The following is a 21,466-nucleotide window of genomic DNA, read 5'->3' as shown; positions in this document are numbered from 1 at the left end:
TTGAGTTAAGCTGTCAGTTGGTTACCAGGGCGACTGGTCATGGTGTAACTGCATGACAAGGCCTGGTCTTACCTGCTGTTAACATATATACAACTACAAATACACCTGTCTATATGTATTTGCATAAATACACACTTTATTTAGTGGTTTGTAGTGTGATCGGTTGTAAATGTATATGTCTTAGTCTATATGTGTAAAACAGGTGTCAAATGAGTGAATTAATATCCATTATTATTAATACTAATAATTGGCAATAATATTGTTGCTTTTCACATTGTCAGTGTAGGAAAATGGATTGATGGCACTGGCTGACTCAGATTATTGTTTGATGAAATGTATTGTTTGCTGACTGTTGGCAGAGCAGTGCTGGTTGGTCTGTGCCAGTGGCAGCTCGGCCTCCTGATTCGGTTCTCTGTCGGGATTTGGACCCATTATAATACAGACGGGTGGTTACCTTTCACTTAATAACAACTCTGGTGACCCTGTCTGTGTATTGGCTATTGACATGTATACAAACAATAGTAATCACATTAATAAATTAATAATAGAAGAGATTTTGAGTGCACTTTTTCAGGGCTTCTAAGTACACTGTAATTAAATACTACTACAACTGTTAAATACTAATATGTCAAGGCTGTCAGATAAGGATGAAATTGCAGAACAGTAGGGTGTCAGATGTGACCCGTGGGTGACAGTGTGGGACAGTGGCCCATCGGCCTGTCCCGGGCTCCATGTCCTGCTTGGCCCTGTCTTTGATTTAATGGTGTTAAAAGTCTGTTTACAGCGAAATAAATAAACTCCAAGCTTATGAATCCATTATTAATAAGTCACGCTGGAAATACTGGCCAGCTGCCATTTTTGAACAAGGCCTCTGGGCCTGGACCTCACAAAGTCAGATATAAATAAATAATGACACCAATACAATAAATAAATAAATAAATAAATAAATAAATAAATAGGCTTAATGGATATATACAACGATAAAAGTGAATGTCCAGGAAATATGTCTTTATTTATGCAGAAAACAAGGCCTTTTATTCCCCAGAGAAGGTGCTGATCTTTTGTTTTAAAGATGCTTCAGTTAATAGGCTGTACATTAATAGGCTCTACATCAGGATGAATCACAATGTGTGTGAAGGTACCGTGGAGCCTCTTAGGCCCGCTGTACGTAAAGCGCCAACGCAGTGCTCTTGATAGCGGCTCCCCGGCGTAACACGCACACAGAGACCTGCGTGTTTCATACACATGTCCAGTAACCAGGACACGGTGTGTGTTGGTGTGTGCTTGCCAGAGAGAGAGAGAGAGAGAGAGAGAGAGAGATAGAGTGTAGGGATGCTGTAGAAAACCCATGTAACAACCTAATGGCACGGCGCCTGGGGTAGCAGTGTGCAGGCGGTGTGGTGCTGGGCCGCACGCGCTGCAGCTGCCGTTTCCTGTACTGTACACGTGGAGAGCCCGGCCCTGGCGCAGCCCTGTCTCGGATGATCTAGACTGATTTCCGTTTCTTATTTATGCTATTTAATTTTTCATAAATACATAAATACATGCAATTAAATTGGAATACAATAAAATAAGAGAAACTGCATGACAAATTGTTTATGGAGTTACTGTTGAGTGTTGTGTGGTTATCAGCAAAGTGATTCTAGCACCATCCAGAGCTTTACTGTGTAAAGAAACGCATTATTGTTATTAATATGATTGAAGCTATGTGAGTGTGCTGTACTGCAGAGAGTAGAGTGACTGTGCTTTGAGAATGGACTGCATTGCATAGGCACTGTTTGTCTGAACACTGCTCTGTGTGCATCTCTCTCTCTCTCTCTCTGACAGTGTGTATTTGTCTGTCTGTTTGTGAGAGAGCAGTGTGCAGGGGATTCCACAGAGCAGTCAGTGCTGTCTGGGCACAGTGGAGAGGCAGGCAGGGAGGCAGGCTGGGGGGGGCGGGCGGGCGGGCAGGCGCGTCTGTAATTAGGCTGGCCAGTGTCAGTGTGTGTAGCAGAGAGGGATTAATGTGCTCTAACACAGTCTGTGCCAGAGCTGGGACACAGTCTGAGCACATTAGTACTGTGGCGAGTACTGCTAATAATTTAAAAACATTATTATTGCTGCACGGAGCTGCAATTTAAAAATACTCTCTCTTGGAAAGCTGCTTGCTGCCCCGTTTTAAATAAGCAGGTGCCCGAACAAGACAGTACATTGAGACTCAGAAGCAATCTGTTTTTTTAGTTTTTATGTTGTATTTAATCAGGATTTAAAGATCATATGCATACAGACAAATAAAACCCCAAAAGAAGAGAGAGAAAGCGAGAGAGAGAGGAAATCCCTGATATTGTATATAATGCAGTAATCTGTCTCCAAGGGCACACACTGTACATCAGATCATGACATGGGAGAATACACGCACACACACTCACTATCTCATACACAATCTAACGCATTTGCAAACGCACACCCATGTGCCCACACAATCACACAAATTCTCACACACTCGCTCTCTCTCTAAAATGTAGACACTGTCACCCCACAAATTCACAAACGGAGAAACTGGGCTCTGAATTGGGTAGCACTTGTGTACAGTTGTGCAGAGTTGGTAGAAAACTGCAGCAATGCTGGGGTTGGACTATATCCTGACTGTGCCTTAGGGCTGCGCTGTGACAGTTGTAGTACTGGACTGGGCTGGATGGGGTTCCCCAGCAGAATTAGCACAGCTCTGTGACATTCCCTCTGCCCCCAGCCCCTGGCACCAGGGTGAGAAATGGAGGCCCTGGGGGTGGGGAGCACAGGCATTGTTTAACCAGCAGTTTGGCGAGAGGGAGAGTGAGATAAGGCGAGGGAGAGAATGGGCAGGGGGTGGGGAGACGGGCAGTGGAGAGAAGGGGAGAATGCGGGAAGTATAAAAACAGATGGAGAGTGAGGACAGAGAGAGGAAGAGGGTGTAGAGAAGGGAGGAGAGAAATGAGAAGAGAGGGAAGTTGCGGGAGTTGCACCAAGAAGGAAGGGCTGGTGTGTATGTGAGACAGGGGAAAAAGAGACAGAGTGAGAGAGTGTTAGATGAGAGGGAGGGAGAACAAGGGAGAAGTAGGAGAGAAAAGCTTTCAGTCAGTGTATCAGTCAGTTAGGGGCAGGAGATTTCACACCTGTCACCTTAATTTGATTACATTTGCAAACATACATTGTGTGGGTTTACAATAATAACATATACCGCTTCCTCTGCACATGTACTAGAGTGACAAGCTGTCTGACTGACACAATGACTGACTGTCTGGTTCACTCAGAGAGGGAGAGTCTATCCTAGTGAGGTTCTCTTGGTTACTTAATTAAATTTCTTGATCCGTCTCCAGTGGTTTTATCTGCTGACAGTTTATTTAAAAACCGTCCAATTAAATAATTGTTTAATTATGTTTCCAGTTAAGTCACTCAGAGAGAGCCCACGCTTCACTCGGGGGTACCATGAGCCTGGGGCAGCTGTGTTGCGCTTAGGAGTGTGTGTGTGTGTATATGTCTGAGAGAGAAATTGCAAGAGGGCAAAGTGAGAGTGAGCATGTGGTAGTAAGTGTGTAAAGAGTGCAAGAGTGGAGAGTTTGTGCGAGAGTCCAAGCACAGGTCATAGGTATCGCCTCTGTCCCTCATCTCTCTCTCTCTCTCTCTCTCTCTCTCTCTCTCTCTCTCTGTCTCTGTCTCTCCCCCTCCCTCTCTCACACTGCTGTCTCTGTCCCTCCCTACCTCTATCCATCTGTCTCTCAGCGGGCCGGTGTGCTCAGGGCTGTTCAGTGTTAACAAGGCTGTGGAGAGTAATTGATTCCTGCTCCCTCTGCAGCTCTTTATTAACATCCTCCTGGGGTGTGAGGGAGAGAGGGAGGAGAGGGACTGGGGACAGATGAGAAGGGAGATGGTATTCTAAGGATTTTAGGGATTGGAGAGGGAGAGGTTAGGAGCAGGTGATGGAACAGAGAGTAGTCAGTGTGGGTAGTGGAGGAGAAAAAGGCAGGTGAGAGTGTGTGTGTGTGTGCATTGTGTTGCATTTTTTTCCTGTGTATTTGATTCCTGAGCTGTGCTTATCTCTCGTGTGGTTCAGTGTCTGTATTAACCTCTCCCTCTCCTCTTTCTAACTCAGTATTCGCAGTGTGATGCAGAAGTACCTGGAGGAAAGAGATGAACTGACCTTCGACAAAATCTTCAACCAGAAGATCGGTGAGTGAAACTGAGGTGCCACTAGAGATGCTGCTAGAGCCGGTTGTCCTAAGTGCAGTTTGTTTTACCCTTACCGTTGGAGGTCCCAGTCAAACACTCCTTGCCCCCAAGGAGGGAGGAAACTCCCACTGTGCCCTTTTGTGGCAGTTCTGTCCCTGCTGCCTTTACCTCAAATACTGTCTCTCATCCTGTCCTTTAGTTGTTTTTGTAATTTTGTGCAGTGTGACCTTTAACCCCAGGGGAATGCGGCTAGACCCCAGCTGTGACCCCCGCTATCCCCAGGAGGTCATGCTCCAGGTTGGGGCAGTCCATTAACTAATTAATCAATTAAAATCAATTGACCCAGTCAGTGTCACACACTCCTTTTGAGTTATATAGCACCTCCCCTCTACGGTGTGCTGGCTGTGGAGTCTGTAGTGCTGATGTCATAGCCTGGAGCTGCTGTGCATCTGATACAGCAGCAGTGAGCATGCGTCTCCGCGAGTGTGCGTCTCATCTCGGATACAGTGTGTCACAGTTACGCTCTTGCTCACAGTTACACTCAGTCCGTTTCTATCACAGTTAACTTGGCAGCGGCTAGATTTGAATGACAAATGTGTTGAATTTTGCATGATCGTTTCACGGCAAGGGCGTCTGTGTCAGTGTGTGTGTTCTGCACTGTTAGTATGTCTGCGAGTTTGTGCCTGAATAGGATCATTGCTGTCAGTCAGTGTGTCATTTGGTCAGTCATTCGCTCAGTATGTCGGTCGGACATTTGGTTGGTTGGTCAGTCATTAATGTCATCACTGCAGTTATTGGTGCTGCTGTCTGTACGTGGTGAGAGAGAGTGCACAGTACACACAACCAGACAGCCAGACGGACAGTTACACAACTAGACAGCCAGATGGACAGTAATGCAACCAGTTACAGACAGACAAGATTTTAAAATGGAATGGGTACAATCGTGGAGTCTGTGCTGTTTCTTCCTCCGATTCAATTCACTCTCTCTCTCCCCTTAATTTTCTCCCTCTTTTTCTTTATCTCTCTCTCTCTCCCAGTCTTGTTCGGCTCTTGAGTAGATGTTGGGGAGTTTTGTGTTGCTTAGCAACCCCTGCTGCCATGGAAACTCTTAAAGGTCCCGTGTCGACTGCCTGGATGAACGGAGAGAATTAGAATAGAGAGGGAGATAAATGAGAGGAGGGGAAGGATGAGTGGGGGGTAGCTGAGCTGTACATGTTGGTTGGTCAGCTGATCAGTGGACAGTCAATCCAGGACATGCAGTGGGCAGACGGAGGGCACTCTGCTGGGGATAACTAATTTACATACAGATAGTGTGGCGCAGTATAGCAAAATACAGCGTTGCACAATACAGCACAGTACAGGAAAATACAGCACAACATAGCACAATTAAGCTCAATACATCATATTACAGCAAAATTAAATAGTACAGCAAAATACAGTACAGTATAATCAGCAGATTACTATGCTAAAATTCACTGTTCTATACTGTAAAGTACAATGCAGCAGTTAAATTTAGTACAGTACAATAAGCATTGTTGAACAACCTATCAGTAGTTTGCAGGTCTGCCTATTTTCCTACTTGTATCAGCCTTTATAGCAAGGAATTCTGGGACTTCAGCACATACCTCTTCTGCAGAAGTGTGTTCTTGCGTGACTCACTCACAGGGGGCGTGGAGGGCACGCAGCTGCCCTCACTAGTTCCTTAAGGATCCGGACACCCCTTAAGATGGCGAACATACTACATCCGCCCCCCAAGGGGAAGGGAGGGAGGAAGTGCAGCCTTGGGCTTGCACACTATAGCACACTTCCTGTTTCTGTCTATCCCTCTCCTCTTTTCCTTCCTCTCCCCACTTCTCCATCTCTCTCTCTCTCTACCCTTCAGTCTCGCTAGGTATGTATGTATGTATGTGTATGGCTGGATGGATGGATGAATGTTGTGCGCGCACACACACACACACAACTATCCTGCTATCCTTTACTCCTCTTTCTCTCTGAGGTTCGGTGTATCAATTAAGCCACTAGGAATGTGCTAGACTGTAATGTATTGTTCTAAATTTCACTGTGCTATACTGTACTACAAAACCTGGTAGAAAAAATAGCTGTTGTATTAATTAATCAATTGAAAGCTCTAATTACATGATATAAGTGAGCAAAGTTATTTTTTTACAAACAAGAGTGGTAGCTGCATGCGGCAAACTGCCCTGGTCACTGGGGAAACGAACGGCAAACAGCTGCGCTGGGAGCGAGAGCTGTAGGGTGTCCCGTTGAGCGCTTTTGATCCTTCCTGTACCCGCTGCAGTACGCACTCTGTGACGTCAGTAGGACACAGTGTACATTTACTGAAGGGAGAAGGGAGTGAGGGAGCCGTTTGGGATGCAGCCCATGTGTGTGTGAGAGAGTGTGAGCCTGAGTGTGTGTGATAGTGTGGTTTAGTTTTATATAATGTTGGTTTACAGTGTTCAGTGTTAGTTACAGTGCTGGGCTGCAGTGTGACAGTGTGTAACACTCAAATCCTTCCCCCCTCCCTCGTGCATGAGAGGGAGCGCGCATGAGGGAGATGTGTACAGAGTGTGCTCAGCAGGAATTTAAACTAGAGATCACGAGAGAGAGAGAGGCTAATGGGGAGGGCAGAGAGTAGGTGGGGGGGGTCACACCACCATCCATCCTTCTTTCTACCTCCCTCCCACCTCCTCCTCCTCTGCACAGTGTGATACAGTATACAGTATAATAGTGTGATACAGTATATAGTACACACAATCTCACACTTTCAGACACACTCACACTAGCACTTGCACAGGCACACATGCTCAGATAGATGCACACAGACTCTCACACCCTTCCCCCTCATAGAAAAACATGCTCAAACTGAAACTGCCTTAGGGAGGAAGTGAGAGAGAGAGAGAAAGAAAGAAAGAAAGAAATATAAAGAAACCGAGGACCGATGATAGCAATACTGAGAATAAACTGACTGCAGACACTGCTGGTTGCACTAGATTCACACTGAAAAATGTCTGGATGTGCAAACACTGTCCAGTTACACTGCAGACAAGTGCTGCCTGAGGTGCGCTCTGACACACTGCCTGGGTTACACAGGTCAAGTCTCTAGGTGGTTATTGGACTGCTACATATATATATGCTATCGGCCCTGCTGTTTTTCCTAGGGAGGGGGTGAGAGAGAGGACGGAAACTGAGAGGAGGTGAAGGGAGGGAGTGTGAGAGAGATAAGGGGGAAGAGGGAAGGGCAGAGCCAGGGAGATAGGGAAAGAGAGAGAGGGAGGGTGCAGTGCCACACACAAATAGAGTGGGGGGGCTCTGCCACACATAGTGAGAGAGAGAGAGGGGGGTGCAGTGCCACACACACAGGGAGAGAAGGAGCAGAGTGATACAGAGAGGGAGAGTGGAAGGGATTGAGGGATGATCTGGAGTCAGTGGCCCCATGTTCCTCTGGATTAATTGGTCTGATCTCATTATGAAGAGAATTAAGCAGCTATTTTAACAACTATAATGAGCTCAGAGAGACAGCCAGGGTGGGGTAATACCAACTTACTGAGGGGTGGGGGGGGGTAGTGGAAACTTCCCTACAGATTTAGAACAGGTACTGAGAGAGGCAGATGCAGTGACAAAGACCCAGGGGCAAAGAAAGAGAGAGACTGTGTGAGAGATTGTGTAATACCAAGAGACTGTAGCATGGGAAGGATGGAGACACAGACCGAGCGAGCCAGTGAAGAGAGACAGTGACAGAGGTGGGTTGCAAGTTCACACAAGTGTTGCCAAGGCATTTACAGACACAGTGAAGAGGAAAAAATAAATAAAAATATCAAATTACAAGAAGAAACGCTATTGAAAAACTCCACCTATCCCACTCCCTCCCTCCCTCCCTTTCTCTCCTCACTGTCTTCCTTTCCTCACACACCTCTCTCTCACCTTCTGTCTCTCTCCACCCTCCTCTCTCGGGGGGAATTAGCAGCTTAATTGAATTTGAACCGGAGCAGTTATTTTTACTGTCTTCCCGGCGGTGAGTGAGGGCAGGGCAGGTCCGGGGGGTTCAGCTCTCTACTGTGATTAAGGTTACCTGTACTGTAAAGTACTGCACTGTACTGTACTGCAGTTTAGTATATTGTGTAGTGTACTGCATGGTACTGTAGTGTTCTAGAGCAGTTCTAGAGTGCTGTACTCTATATTGTAGTGTAATGTACTATAGTGTACTGTACTATACTATAGAGCAGTGTAGTGAAGTGTACTATAGGTCAATATGCTCTAGTTTACATATGCACTTCCTGTTTCGCTCTCTAGCCCAGCCTCACTCTCTCACACTCACTCTGTCACACACTCCTTAGCTTGGTGTCACACACACTGAAGGTGCTCACTGGCCCCTACTCAGTCTGTGGCATGCAGTTATATACTGGGGGGGCTGTGTGTCCCTCGCCCAGCAGGACGGCCAGTTTTTCTGGCTCAGTCCCTTGTATGAATTGTGGGAGAGACCTGCTGAGTTTCCCTTGTGAGGGAGAGTTCTATGTAGTGCAGGAGAGAGTGTCCACTTCTCCTGTTTCACAGTGACCACAGTGCCTTTCCTCTCTGGACAGACTGGTCTGCCTATTTCTATGGGTAGGCTGTGGGCACTGACCCGGTACTGTGTCAGGGTCTGTCTTTGCTTCGTATCTCTGACAGTGAAGAGATACTCTAGGGTGGATTCTCTGGTTAGGGCCTGATAGGAATCCAGTTTGTGTTGGGTTTTAGTTGCTTCGTCCTGATGTTCCAGAGAAGAGTTTTTTGGTTTGGTTTATAATCTGGTAGATTGATTTGTGGCCAGAGAGCAGTGCTGACCTGAAGCGGGTCAGTATTGTTAGGGGTGAGTTTCGGGGCCAGCTGATGGAAGTTGCTCTTCTCTGGGCTATTTAGATATTTATATTTTGTGTGGAGTTGCTGTAGGTTGTCCATCTCAGGCTTTGGTGTCTTTTATAAGAGTTTGATGGTTTGTGGGATTTGTTTGGTTGTAGTGGGTGTAATGGTTGAGGGGTTAAAAGGTTATTTAGTGGAGTGGTTTTCATTTTACTTTTCATTTTTGACATTTTCTTTAAAAGTTAATAAAGCAGTTAAAAAGTCTCTGTCGCTATCTATGTGTTCCCCTTTGTCTTTCTCTATCGCTCCCTTCTCTGTTGGCCCCTCCCCCCTGTTCTGTGTTTGATGTCTATGTTGCTGTTATATTTAGCAGCACTGACACTGTGACTTCCTCTTCTACCTTTCAGCTGCCTGTGTGTGTGCATGTGTCTGTAATGGTGTGTGTGTTCAGTTGGATTTCTGTGTAATTGTGTGTGTATTAATTTCCATGCAAATATAATGTAATTGTGTGTTTTTGCATGTGTGCACGCAGATGCCTGTCTATCAGTTTAATTTCAGGTTTGCAATGGAATGTCTAACAGTGAGACCCAGAAATGAGAGAGAGAGAGACACTCTCACACAATAAAGACTTGAAACTGCAACCCACCTGGTGTCATGAGAGGGATTTGAGAGGCATTAGGCAGCATGGGGGGTTGTAGATAGAGTGAGTTGGGACAAGGCATTACGATTGAATGCTTTGGGACTGCATTCAGACAGGTTGTCATGGAAACAGGTAGTGTAGTTCCATCATGTTTTGCATGTAAGGGTAGTGTCTACAGTGTGTGAGAGTTTGTGTATAGTGTGTGACTGTGGGACAAGAAGTTGCTTATTTCAATGAAGGAATGTTCTAGGAACAGGTAGAACAACTCTTTACCTTTCCTCAATCACCCCTCCACACACCCCCCTTTCACTCTCATGCTCTCTATATTTGTAGTGCCAGACAGTCCAGTGTCTGTCTGTGCAGTGATGTGTGTACGCAGGGCTGTTTCAATTATTGTTTTTTTTCGGAATTCCAATCTCCTTGTTAATTATCTAAATATCCCCATTCTGTATTTTTAATTCTTCAGACTGTTTTGTGCTTAAATTGTTTTACTTTTCTGGATTTTGACTGGTTTTGACTGATGGATTCTTCAATGTCTTCCAGTGTTTTGGTGTGTGTGTCTGTTTTTTCTGTCTCAGAGTGCGTTTGTATTGTTTGAGGGTTTCACTCCGTCAATGGCATAAATCTGGGTTTTTTCGGCTTTATTTGTGATTTGATTCGTCAAATCGAGTTTTACATGAGTCTCTGCATTAATTATCAAACCATTTATTTTTGTTTTGATTTATTTTGGAGGTTTGTTTGAATAGTTTATATTTACACCCTCTGTGATCTGTTGGTACGGTTTGTTAATGTAAATTAGCAAAGATATTGAGTTCATTGCTGTGAATTCCTCTGTGCTGTTTGGAACCCATCTGTAGTTTTGATTTAAGTTGTACAGCATACTGGACTCAGTGTTTTCAGTGGTCAGCTAGTTATTTTTATAAACCCACAGATCTGGCTGTGGCATGACAAGGGGGGGTTCTGAATGCTTATAGAGATGATGGGTCCATGTCAGTGATCGTCTACTACACTGGCCCAAAGAGCTGAGCAGTCTGTGAACCTCCATCTGATCCTGCCATTAAGGATGTACAGGCCCAAGGCTTGACAGAGATACACTAACATTTCTCCCATTTCTGGTCTGTGCTCTTGAGCCCAAAGGCTGCAGAGTAACGGCCCTGAGCATTCCTGGAACGCACAGACAACAAGCACAACAGGCCTTGACACTGTCTATGTTCATGTCAACACAAATATCTACAGCATCTGATTAATGAGACAATATACATAAGTATATGGAGTTATCTATGTTGATATTGTTATTATCCTTTCTCTTTCCTTTCCTTTCTCAGGGTTCCTGCTGTTTAAGGATTACTGTATGAATGAGATAGACGAAGCTGTGCCCCAACTCAAGTTCTACGAGGAGGTAAGACAGCTGTCACCCACCCCCGAGCCACATCTCTCTCTCTCTCTTGCTCACTGTAGTCATTCTTAGTATCGTGCAGAGGTGACTGCCTGTAGTGACTGTGTTACTGCGTTAAAGCAGACTATGCAGATTTCAGAGGGAGGGAGGGAGAGATGAATCCAGAGAGGGACAGAGAGTGTGGAAGGTTATGGAGAGAGGGACAGAGAGAGACAGAAGGGATCAGCTATATCTAGAGAGAGAGAGAGAGAGAGAGAGAGAGAAGGAAGATGGCAGCTTTTTTGTCAACAGCTTTGCAGAGAGAAAAGTGAGGCAGAGAAGATCGCACCCTTTTATTGAAGCAGAATCCTGAGAAAGAGAGAGAGTGTGTGAGTGTGAAGAGACGGATGGGGAGAGGGAGCGAGGGAGGAATGTAAAATGACACAGACGGAGAGAGAGAGGGATGAAGTGTGATGTATACAGGAGGGAGAGTGTGGAGCTGGCTTATGTTACTTCACTGAGAGAGACAGAGAATGGGGGGAGGGGGTACGGAGAGATGACAGGAAGAAGGCATGAGTGTCATGCCTTATGTCACAGGCCCGGAGAAGGAGAGAGGTGAAGTGCGAGTCAGTGTTGTGTGTGTGTGTGTTGGTGTGAGGCAAAGTGAGTGTGTGTCAGTGTGTCTCATTGTGAGTTTGGGGTTGTCAGTGAGTGCCTGTGTTGTGTCAGTGTGGCTTCCCCCCCCCTCCTCTCCCATCTTATAAACTCATGACCAGTACAGTTGCCAGGACAACCCCTTCCCCCCCATTGCTGCCCCCCTTCCCCTCCATTCTCATGTTAATACTGACTCTTGGGGGGCAGAGGGGCGGGCAACTGGGATGGATTCAAATTAACAAATTAGCCTCCACCCCCCATTCCCACATTCAGACCCCATACCACACTACCACCTCCCCCACCCCATCACCTAGCAACCACACTGCTCGCGCTCTTGTGCTCTGCTATTGGGCGGGACTGGGGAGACCCCGATGACGTCCCACTTGGATGTGGGTTGCCACGGTAACCGCAGCAGTGGGATTGGGGGGGGAGGTAACAGTAGCCCAGGTCTGTCTGACTGCAGGATCCCCTGAGTGTATGAGAGAGATTACAATCCCTCTGAATCTGAGCAGTATTTCTGTTCCCTCATACACTGACTGACACACTGATGCACTGACTGACTGAATGACACACTGATACTCTGACTGACCGACACAATGATAGGTGGTCAGGGACTGTGCGGTCTAGACCTCTGTGGGAACTTGTTAAGCAGTGTTGTGCAGCGATGTTGTTGTGTGTTGCAGATTAAGGAGTATGAGAAGCTGGACTCGGAGGAGGACCGGCTGTGCCGCAGCAGGCAGATCTACGATGGGTACATCATGAAGGAGCTGCTGTCCTGCTCACATGTGAGTACACACCGCCCTCCTGTCCCCTGGCTCATTGTCTGACCGTCTGTTCTCCTGTCTCACTGCTTGTTCCCTTGTCTCTGTCTCAATGTTTCCACTGTCTGCCCCCCTGTCTCCCTGTCTGCCACCTGTCTCACTGTACTTCTGTCCTTCTGTTTTGCTGGCTATCCCTCACTCTCACTGTCCAGTTGTCCCACTCTGACCTCTGCTCTTGTTCTGCAGCCCTTTTCTAAGAAGGCAGTGGACCATGTCCAGGCTCACCTGGCCAAGAAACAGGTGCCTCCCACACTCTTCCAGGTAACACACCTACTGCATACACCGGCACACGCCTGCACTGACACTCACTGTGTCACGCTCACGCACACACCTGCAATGTATATACACACTCACAAAGGTACGAACACTACACACATGCACACTACATGAATTTGCGTGTGCACAGTGTATACACACGTGCACACACACGTGCACACACTGTTTAGACATGCACACTACTTATGCACTGTAGATATGCACTGTATACACACACATACTTACAAAACAAAGAAACTGACTAATTGTTCTTCGCTACATCTCTCTCTTTCTCTCCTTCTCTAGCCATATATAGAGGAGATTTGTGACAGTCTAAGAGGAAAGATCTTTCAGAAGTTTATTGAGAGGTGAGTTACAGTCGGCGTGTCTCAAACAGTGTGTCGATTAGTCAGTGTATCAGTTGGTCACTTCTGGAGGGTTGGATAATGTTGGTCTCATCCTCTCCCCCTCCACTCTCTCCACAGTGATAAATTCACACGGTTCTGCCAGTGGAAGAATGTAGAGCTCAATATCCACGTGAGTCTGTCTTTCTCTTTGTCTGCTCGCTAAAAATACATGTACTGTGTAATTCATTAAATGCTCGCTCTCTCTCTCTCTCTCCTCCCCAGTTGACTATGAATGACTTCAGTGTGCACAGGATCATCGGTCGGGGGGGCTTTGGGGAGGTGTACGGCTGCAGGAAGGCCGACACTGGAAAGATGTGAGTGGAGGGGATGCAGGGAGTGAGGGAGGGAGTGGATGGAAGAGAGGATGGGGGAAGAAGAGAGAAGCAAGAAGGACAGATGAGTGGAACTTGAGTTTTTAATTGTTCGTGCCTGCTCTTCTGTCTGCTTGTGTGTGCGTGTGCGTGTGTGTGTATAGGTACGCTATGAAGTGTCTGGATAAGAAGAGGATCAAGATGAAGCAGGGAGAGACACTGGCACTCAATGAGAGGATCATGCTGTCACTGGTCAGCACTGGGGTGAGTGACCACACTGGACACACTGTCAGGGATGTATAGTGTGCGGTGTTGTAGATCACCATTGACAGTGGTTTCTCTCTGTCTCTCAGGACTGTCCGTTTATTGTTTGTATGACGTATGCCTTCCACACCCCTGACAAGCTGTGCTTCATCCTGGACCTCATGAACGGTGAGACAGCCCGTCCCACTCGTCTGTTCTCTGTATCTCTGTGTGATTCTCTGTGACATCTGATACTGACTCGGTCCTCCTTCTCTCCTCTCTCCCTCTCCTCTCCTCTCTCTCAGGAGGGGATCTGCATTATCACCTGTCTCAGCACGGTGTATTCAGTGAGAAGGAGATGCGATTCTATGCGGCCGAGATCATCCTTGGCCTGGAGCACATGCACAACCGATACGTGGTGTACAGAGACCTGAAGGTACAATGGGGGGGGGGGGGGTTGGATAAAGAGAGGTAGTGTGGAATAGATAGAAGGAGGTGTGCAAGTGATGGGTGGAAGCAGAGAAAGGGAGAGAGGTGTGTTTTTTCATCTTGTCTTTGTGCCGAGGTTGTGGGTGATTTGAACGTTTGGCTTTCTCTCCCTCTCCAGCCCGCCAATATCCTGCTAGACGAGCATGGTCATGTGAGGATATCAGACCTGGGACTGGCATGTGACTTCTCCAAGAAGAAACCCCACGCAAGCGTGTCAGTGTCCCCAGTCTTTCTCTCGCGGACTCACTGTCTGTCCCCAGTCTTTCTCTCTCAGACTTACTGTCTCTGTCCCCAGTCTTTCTCTCTCTGTCCCCGTCTCTCTCGCGGACTCTCTCTCTCTGTCCCAGTTTTGTGTATTGTTGCTTGACACCATTTCTGTTGTGTGATGCTGTGGCATGGTGTGTTGTGTTGCTGTGCTGTGACCCTGTGCTGGTGTGTTGCAGAGGGACTCATGGGTACATGGCGCCTGAGGTGCTGCAGAAGGGCACGGCGTACGACAGCAGTGCGGACTGGTTCTCTCTGGGCTGCATGCTCTTCAAACTGCTGCGCGGGTCAGTACAGCCCCCTCCCCCTCTCTGTCACTCCCTCCCTCCCTCTCTCTCTCTCTCTCTCTCTGTTTGATCCGCGGTGTTGATGTCTGGTGATGCTCTCATTCCTTTAGGTCAGTTGGCAGACTTCAGAGAGGGAGATAGATGGGTGGGGGGGTTGGGGAGAGGGAGAGGGAGAGGTAGAGGGGGGGAGGGCCATTGATGTGCCTGTATTTGATGTCAATCTGTGTGTTTGAACACATCAAAACGGAGAGAGAGAGAGAGAGAGAGAGAGAGAGGGTGAGAGGGAGGCAGTGAGGTCAGTGTAGGGGATGGGGGGGTTGGTTTTGTGATCTCTTTGTAGACTGTAAACATTACAGCAAGGAGAGGGGGCAGCAGTATATGGCAGGCAGCCCTGTCTCCCCGTCGCTCTCTCCCCTGTACCTGTCAATATCAATATAATGATCAACAACAAGGTTTAGGGCAGCAGTTTATAATGGGTGTCGTTACTTGTGTTGCTGAGTTTGAATGCTTCATAGCTTATCTTCATTCTGGGATTGAGGGTTATTATAATGATAGTAATAAGAATAATAGTGATAATATTGATATGAATAAGTGATGATGTGATAATATTGACAGTAAAAATCCTTGATAATGATAGTGAAAATGGTACAGATGATAGTGATAGGAAAGAGAAGGGAGGCATGCTCTCTGGTGTTACTGTCTGCACTGGTCAGGTGTTGCTGTAGTTTTGTTTATAATTAGTCACAACATTAATAATGTAAGTTAATGTAACCTGTATCCTTCTGTCTCTCTGCCTTTCTCTGTGTGTGTCTCTCTCTAGGCACAGTCCGTTCCGGCAGCACAAGACCAAAGACAAACACGAGATCGACCGCATGACACTGACCATGGTAAGACAAACCCCCCGCACAACAATACCTTACACTGACTGTGGGAAGACTGACTGACTCTACTCTGACTGCACGTCACTGCCAGTGTGTATCGAGTGCATCAGTGTCTCTCTCTCTTCAGACTGTTGAGCTGCCGGAGTCGTTCTCAGTGGAGCTCAAGTCGCTGTTGGAGGGTCTGCTGCAGCGCGACGTCACCAGGAGGCTGGGCTGCCTGGGCCGGGGGTGAGGCTCCGCCCACTGACCCCCCAACTGCCCCCTCTCGCTACTTTCTGCTTCCCCCCCCCCCACCTTGCTCTCTGTACTGCTCCCCCCCAATGTTCTCTCCTGTACTGCCCCCCCTCTATTGTTCACTCCTCTACTGCTCTCTGTTCTGCCCCTCCACTGCCCCCACCCTGCCTAACTGCCCTAACTCATTGTACTTATTAGTAATTAGTCTTCATTGTGATTGTGTCACAGTTGTTGTGTAGCAAGGTTCCCAGTTTTCTGTGATCAAAAGTAAACATTCTCTGATAAAAATCTAATGGGATTTTTTTTTTTTCCTGCAATTCAAATGTAACATTAAAATTAAGTATTTCTAACCAGGATATACACACATACTTGAATTAAACCAATTCTATTCTAAAGTGAACCATTTTAATCAAGGACAGAGCCAATAGAGATCCATCAGCCTAATTAAAAAAAGCAAAACAAACAAGCAAAATAAGCTGCATCTCTTTAATATTTCAGCAAAACCACGGACAGAACTTACTGCTGTCCCTTGAAACAAGAGCACCGTGTTTTATGTACAAATAGAAATGGAAGTGAAAACAGATTTATAGTTCATTCTCACTTTAGTCGTCGTCAACATTTTGGTTGTTTTTGAAGTAGATGCGCAGCATTCCAGCCACATGTTCCTCTCTGAAGACACTGGCTTTTATGACTCCCAAGTTTATTAGAGTATATTTAGGCACTGATCACAAGAGGACGATGTTGCATAAAATTCAGAAATGACACTCCGTGGTGAGCTAAACATTAAAAATATTTATCAAGCGTAGTTCATAGATTTAAAAATAAATCCATGCAAAAGAAAAACAAATTCTCTGCTGATTTCTAGGAATTTGGGTTGTTAGTAGTGGTGCAGAGCAGTTTTGTGCCAGTAGGCATTTCCATCAGAGCGACATGCTGCCGCCTGGTGTTTATACAGGGTACGGCACCATCACTGCAGGAAGTGAGAAAAGGGAGGTGGGGGTTGATTTAATGACGGGAGCAGCTGTGCGTGAAAGTTGTGTAGAGAGAGTAAAGGTGTCTCTCCCCTCAGGGCCCTGGAAGTAAAGGAGCACCTGTTCTTTAAAGGGATTGACTGGCAGCAGGTGTACCTGCAGAAGGTGAGGGGTGGGGGGCCAGTGTGCGTCTTTGTGTCTGTCTCTGATTGTCATTGATGTGTGTTTTTTATGTGTGCTACTGTGTCTGCAGTGTACTGTGTTATTCAGTGTGTGTTATTCTGTTGTGTTCTGTTATGCAGCATTCAGTGTGTTGTTGTGCGATGTGTAACACGTGTGTTGTGTTGTGCAGTACTCTCCGCCGCTCATCCCGCCGCGGGGGGAGGTGAACGCAGCCGACGCCTTCGACATAGGCTCCTTCGACGAGGAGGACACCAAGGGCATCAAGGTCAGGCCACTTTCCACCCTGTCCACTCTGTTCGCCCTCTCCCCAACCACACTGTCCCATCTACCCATGTCCCCTTTTCACAGTTCCCTCTCCCCACCTCCCTCTGTGATCTATGTGACTAAGTAGCCCCCCCCCCTCTGTGTTTTACTCACTGTCCCTCTGTATGTGTGCAGTTGTTGGATAGTGACCAGGAGCTCTACAAGAACTTCCCGCTGCTGATCTCGGAGCGCTGGCAGCAGGAGGTGGCAGAGACGGTGTACGAGGCTGTGAACGCCGACACAGACAAGAGTGAAGCCAGGAAGAGAGCCAAGAACAAGCAGCTGGGCCACGAGGAGGGTGAGACGGTACAGCCCTGCCACACAACACTGCATAACTCTACAGCACAGCAATATAATACAGAATCACTCTTAAGTGGACACAGCACTACATCTCTCTCAAACAAACAAAACAAATTTGTATTGCCAAAGCAATTGAACATACATACATGTATGGAAAATAAATATAATTATGAATCTCAATACCTTATAAAATGTATTAAAGTACAGAAAAATAAAATATAAATTACAATTTATACATAGAAAAAAAGAAAAGGAAAATACATTTACTATTTACAGATTTAATTTTTTGTTTTGTCTTTCAATCAGAAATACAAGGACATACATTACAAACAAGTATTTACACTTCCTGTACAGACGGTGCTCGTGTGTCACTACCCCTCAGGCTGTTGCAGGCGGTGACATATTGGACAGCCAAGGCGGCTGTCTGTCCCTCCCCAGGAGGACTGACAGTTTTTCTTTATCAATTTTTTCAAAGATTGGGTGGGCATTTATTATTTTATTAAAGAATGTGTCCCTTATTTGGCCATATTTACTGCAGTGGAGGAGGAAGCGCATCTCTTTGTCCACCTCTCCTGTCTCGCAGTGGCCACAGTGCCGCTGCTCTCTGGGCAGCCAGCTCTGGCTGCATCGGACCGTCTCTCTGGCCAGGCTGTGGGCACTGAGCCTGTACTTGTTCAGGATCTGTCTCTGTCAGTGAAGAGAGACTATGCCAGGGTGTATTCTCTGTTTAGGGCCCGATAGCAATCCAGTTTACTTTGTTGTTTAGTTTCATTGTCCCAATGTTCCAGAGAGGAGGTTTTGGTTATCTTTATAATTTGGTTGACTCTGATGGGGGGGCAGGTAACCAGTGCTGACCTGAGGCTGGTCTCTGCTCGCAGTGTTAGTGGGGATCAGTGCCATGAGCTTCAGGGCCAGCTGACTCAGGGGACTCTTTTCAGGGCTGAGCTCTTCGGTTTGGAGGGCCTTATACTGGAGTCTGGATCACTTTTCATTAGGCACATCCAAAATTTGAGTGCTCTTTTCTTGATGTTGAGACTTGGGTAACAGCCTAATTCTGCCCTGCAGACGTGGTTTGGTGTGTTCCTGTAGTATGGTTTTATAGAATTCAGCATGGTTCATGGTTTATCTTTTTCTTTGTAAAGATTTGCCATGTTAGTTATGATGTTAGTTATTTCTGTAGACCTGATTGCTTTGTTAAATTCTTTTGTGCTGTTAGGAGCCCATCTGTATGTAGGAGTTTCCTCTCTGTACCACACTATGATCCCCCCCAGAGTCCCTGACCTGCTGCACTGTGCTGAGTTTAATTGAGGGCACAATGACCTCCCTGTAGCCCAGGGGGCAGTGTGTGGGCACCTCTGTACGGCACCATGTCTCCAACAGAACTATCACATCTAACTCCTTAATGCTTTTAATGAATTCAGGGTCTGTGCTCTTCAGCCCGAAAGCTGAGGAGTTCAGGCCTTGAATGTTCCAGCAGCTGACTGTAAATTAACTAATTTTATCTAATATTCTGGTGATCTCAGTGTTGAGAGCACTGATGATGTGTGAGGGGGGTGTCGGCTCAAGGCAGCAGTGTGGAAATTATTATTTTGGAGTGGGGAAACTCCTGCCTGGCTCTCTCTGCCACCCTCCTCACAGCCCCAACGGTGCGCTGCTGCAGGCAGCCCAGGTCGTTGGTGCCGGTGTGGATGATGATGCAGGCTGGGCTCCCCAGTGTGTGGTGGCGTCTCCTCCCAGACGCAGCCCAGCTGGGTCCTCAGGCTGTTGTTCTCCTGCTGCAAGGCATTCATCTCGCTCCTCAGTTCCTTGATGGCCACCCTGCTCTCTTGAGCAGAGTCATCTCGTCTCTGAGCTACTGGGTGAGGCTGCTCTCTGTGGGTCGGGACAGTGTGAGCTCCCTGAACTCCACAAACTCCAGCTTCAGCAGGGCCAGGCACCCCCCACGTGCTCGATGTCAGTGTGGTGGTGATGGTAGTGAGAGGCTGGTTGGGAGGTGTGTGCCAGGCCTGGTTGTGCTCAGTGAAAAAGATGTTAATCATCCTCTTCTCTCCTGCCCCAGCAAAGTCTGTGTGCAGACACTCAGGGTTTCTCTGTCTGTCTCTCTGTCTCTCCAGACTACGCCCTGGGTAAGGACTGTATCATGCATGGCTACATGCTGAAGTTGGGTAACCCGTTCCTGACGCAGTGGCAGCGCCGCTACTTCTACCTGTTCCCCAACCGGCTGGAGTGGAGGGGTGAAGCAGAGTCTCGGGTGAGCCTGCACTCTCTCCGTCTTTCCTATCATCACTGTCAGCTGCTCACCTTTTTATTTTATTTGGATTGTGTGTGAGTTTCAATGGGTGAGTGTCAGTGAGTGCATTTGTGTGTCAGTGAGTGTTTGTGTGTGCTCTCTGTGGAGAGTGAACGCTGTCTGTCTGTCTGTTTCTCTGTCCAGGAGCTGTGGATAATTTATAAAAAGAATAGACTGGTAAGACAACTCTCTCAGAGCCTCGCAGCCACTCCCCAGTGCTCCCTATGCACCCCCCACTCTGCCCAAGGAGTGGGTCGTAGCTTCTGTTGTCCATGTGTCGTTGTATTCAGTATTGATCAGCTCTCGGATCACGTTCAGTAACTGTCCGTAACCGCGCTGTCAGCCTTTGGAGTCAATTTGGCGATTGAAGAGAGAAATCGATAAAAAAAAAAAAAAATCAGCCATTGATATGTTAACAAAACACGAACCTATTGATCAATGTCAATATCTGCAATTGATCCTGTGGATTTCAAATGCTGACTGAACAGCTGCCTCTCCCTCTCTCCTCCAGTACACCCCCTCTCTTGGTCCCCTTTCTCTCTCTCTCTCTCTCTCTCTCTCTCTCTCTCTCTGTCTCCTCTCTCCATCTCTCTCTTCACTGGGGGAGACAGTATCTACAGCTCTTTTAGAGTCACAGCCAGCAAACCCTGTGCCCCCCCCCACTGACTGACTGACTGGCTGCAGCCCTCCCCCACCTCCTCCACCCACCCAGTCTGTTATACTGGGAGCTCTGGGAGGGGGGGGGGGATCTGTTCCCAGTCTGTCTGCAGTGCCGCTCCAACAGCTCCTCCTCCCACTAGTCTACCCTGACCTCTCTGCACACCTACACACACACACACACACACACACACACACACGCACTCCAGATACACACACACTACACACACTGGTCCAGCTCTTAAGAGCTAATCGGTGTCAATCGATCAGGTCATTAATCAGGCTTGAGCTACTAACCGCTGTCCCTGCGCAGGACTATCACTACAGCAGCACACAGCTCACATACACTGTCAGTGTGTCAGTCAGCCAGTTTCAGTGCGTCTGTCAGTCAGTATGATGTCTCAGTCTGTGTCATTTTTATGTTGTCTTAGTGTGTGTCAGGTTCTTGTGTTGTATTGTCTGTGTGTGTCTGTCTGTCAGTTTTGTCTCAGTGTATGTCAGTGATGTATTTTTTGTGTGTGTGTGTCAGTGTTGTGTATTTTCAGTCAATGTGTGTCTGGTTGTTATACTGTCAATGTGTTGTCTCTCTCTCTGCATCTGTTTCCTGAGAATCTGTGCTGTTAAAGTTGTCTTTTGTTGTGTCATGTTGTGCACTGTAGCAGTGCTGTGTGTAGTGTTGTACAGTTGTGTTGTGTAGTGTGTGTTGTGTAACAGCGCTGTGCCCCTGCAGCAGAACCTGCTGACGATGGAGCAGATGGTGTCAGTGGAGGAGACGCAAGTCAAGGACAAGAAGTGCATCCTGTTGAGGATCAAGGGCGGCAAACAGTTCGTCCTGCAGTGCGAGGTGAGGCTCTTGACACACTCCCATATTTTA

At 47.2% G+C, this 21,466-nt stretch overlaps 1 protein-coding gene across 3 annotated transcripts in view; it reads left to right on the top strand.

The window, feature by feature from the left end:
- Nucleotides 1-21,466, top strand: part of grk3 (G protein-coupled receptor kinase 3) — a 28,843-nt gene that overhangs the window by 2,770 nt on the left and 4,607 nt on the right. For 2 of the 3 annotated variants that reach the window (XM_066690133.1, XM_066690134.1), the window contains exons 3-22: nucleotides 4,112-4,188; nucleotides 10,993-11,066; nucleotides 12,380-12,481; nucleotides 12,704-12,778; nucleotides 13,079-13,140; nucleotides 13,258-13,309; nucleotides 13,402-13,493; nucleotides 13,655-13,754; nucleotides 13,844-13,922; nucleotides 14,039-14,169; nucleotides 14,341-14,435; nucleotides 14,666-14,773; nucleotides 15,594-15,660; nucleotides 15,782-15,882; nucleotides 16,958-17,024; nucleotides 17,212-17,307; nucleotides 17,481-17,643; nucleotides 19,760-19,896; nucleotides 20,080-20,112; nucleotides 21,323-21,436. In XM_066690133.1, coding sequence (XP_066546230.1) covers nucleotides 4,112-4,188; nucleotides 10,993-11,066; nucleotides 12,380-12,481; nucleotides 12,704-12,778; nucleotides 13,079-13,140; nucleotides 13,258-13,309; nucleotides 13,402-13,493; nucleotides 13,655-13,754; nucleotides 13,844-13,922; nucleotides 14,039-14,169; nucleotides 14,341-14,435; nucleotides 14,666-14,773; nucleotides 15,594-15,660; nucleotides 15,782-15,882; nucleotides 16,958-17,024; nucleotides 17,212-17,307; nucleotides 17,481-17,643; nucleotides 19,760-19,896; nucleotides 20,080-20,112; nucleotides 21,323-21,436 — 1,825 coding nt within the window. The remainder of the gene's footprint in view (nucleotides 1-4,111; nucleotides 4,189-10,992; nucleotides 11,067-12,379; nucleotides 12,482-12,703; nucleotides 12,779-13,078; nucleotides 13,141-13,257; nucleotides 13,310-13,401; nucleotides 13,494-13,654; nucleotides 13,755-13,843; nucleotides 13,923-14,038; nucleotides 14,170-14,340; nucleotides 14,436-14,665; nucleotides 14,774-15,593; nucleotides 15,661-15,781; nucleotides 15,883-16,957; nucleotides 17,025-17,211; nucleotides 17,308-17,480; nucleotides 17,644-19,759; nucleotides 19,897-20,079; nucleotides 20,113-21,322; nucleotides 21,437-21,466) is intronic. The other variant, XM_066690135.1, reaches the window with a different exon arrangement.

Source organism: Amia ocellicauda, chromosome 17 (genome assembly GCF_036373705.1).
Source record: "Amia ocellicauda isolate fAmiCal2 chromosome 17, fAmiCal2.hap1, whole genome shotgun sequence".
Taxonomy (NCBI): domain Eukaryota; kingdom Metazoa; phylum Chordata; class Actinopteri; order Amiiformes; family Amiidae; genus Amia; species Amia ocellicauda.
The sequence above is the reverse complement of the archived record's forward strand: the minus strand, read 5'-3'. Positions and strand labels throughout refer to the sequence as shown.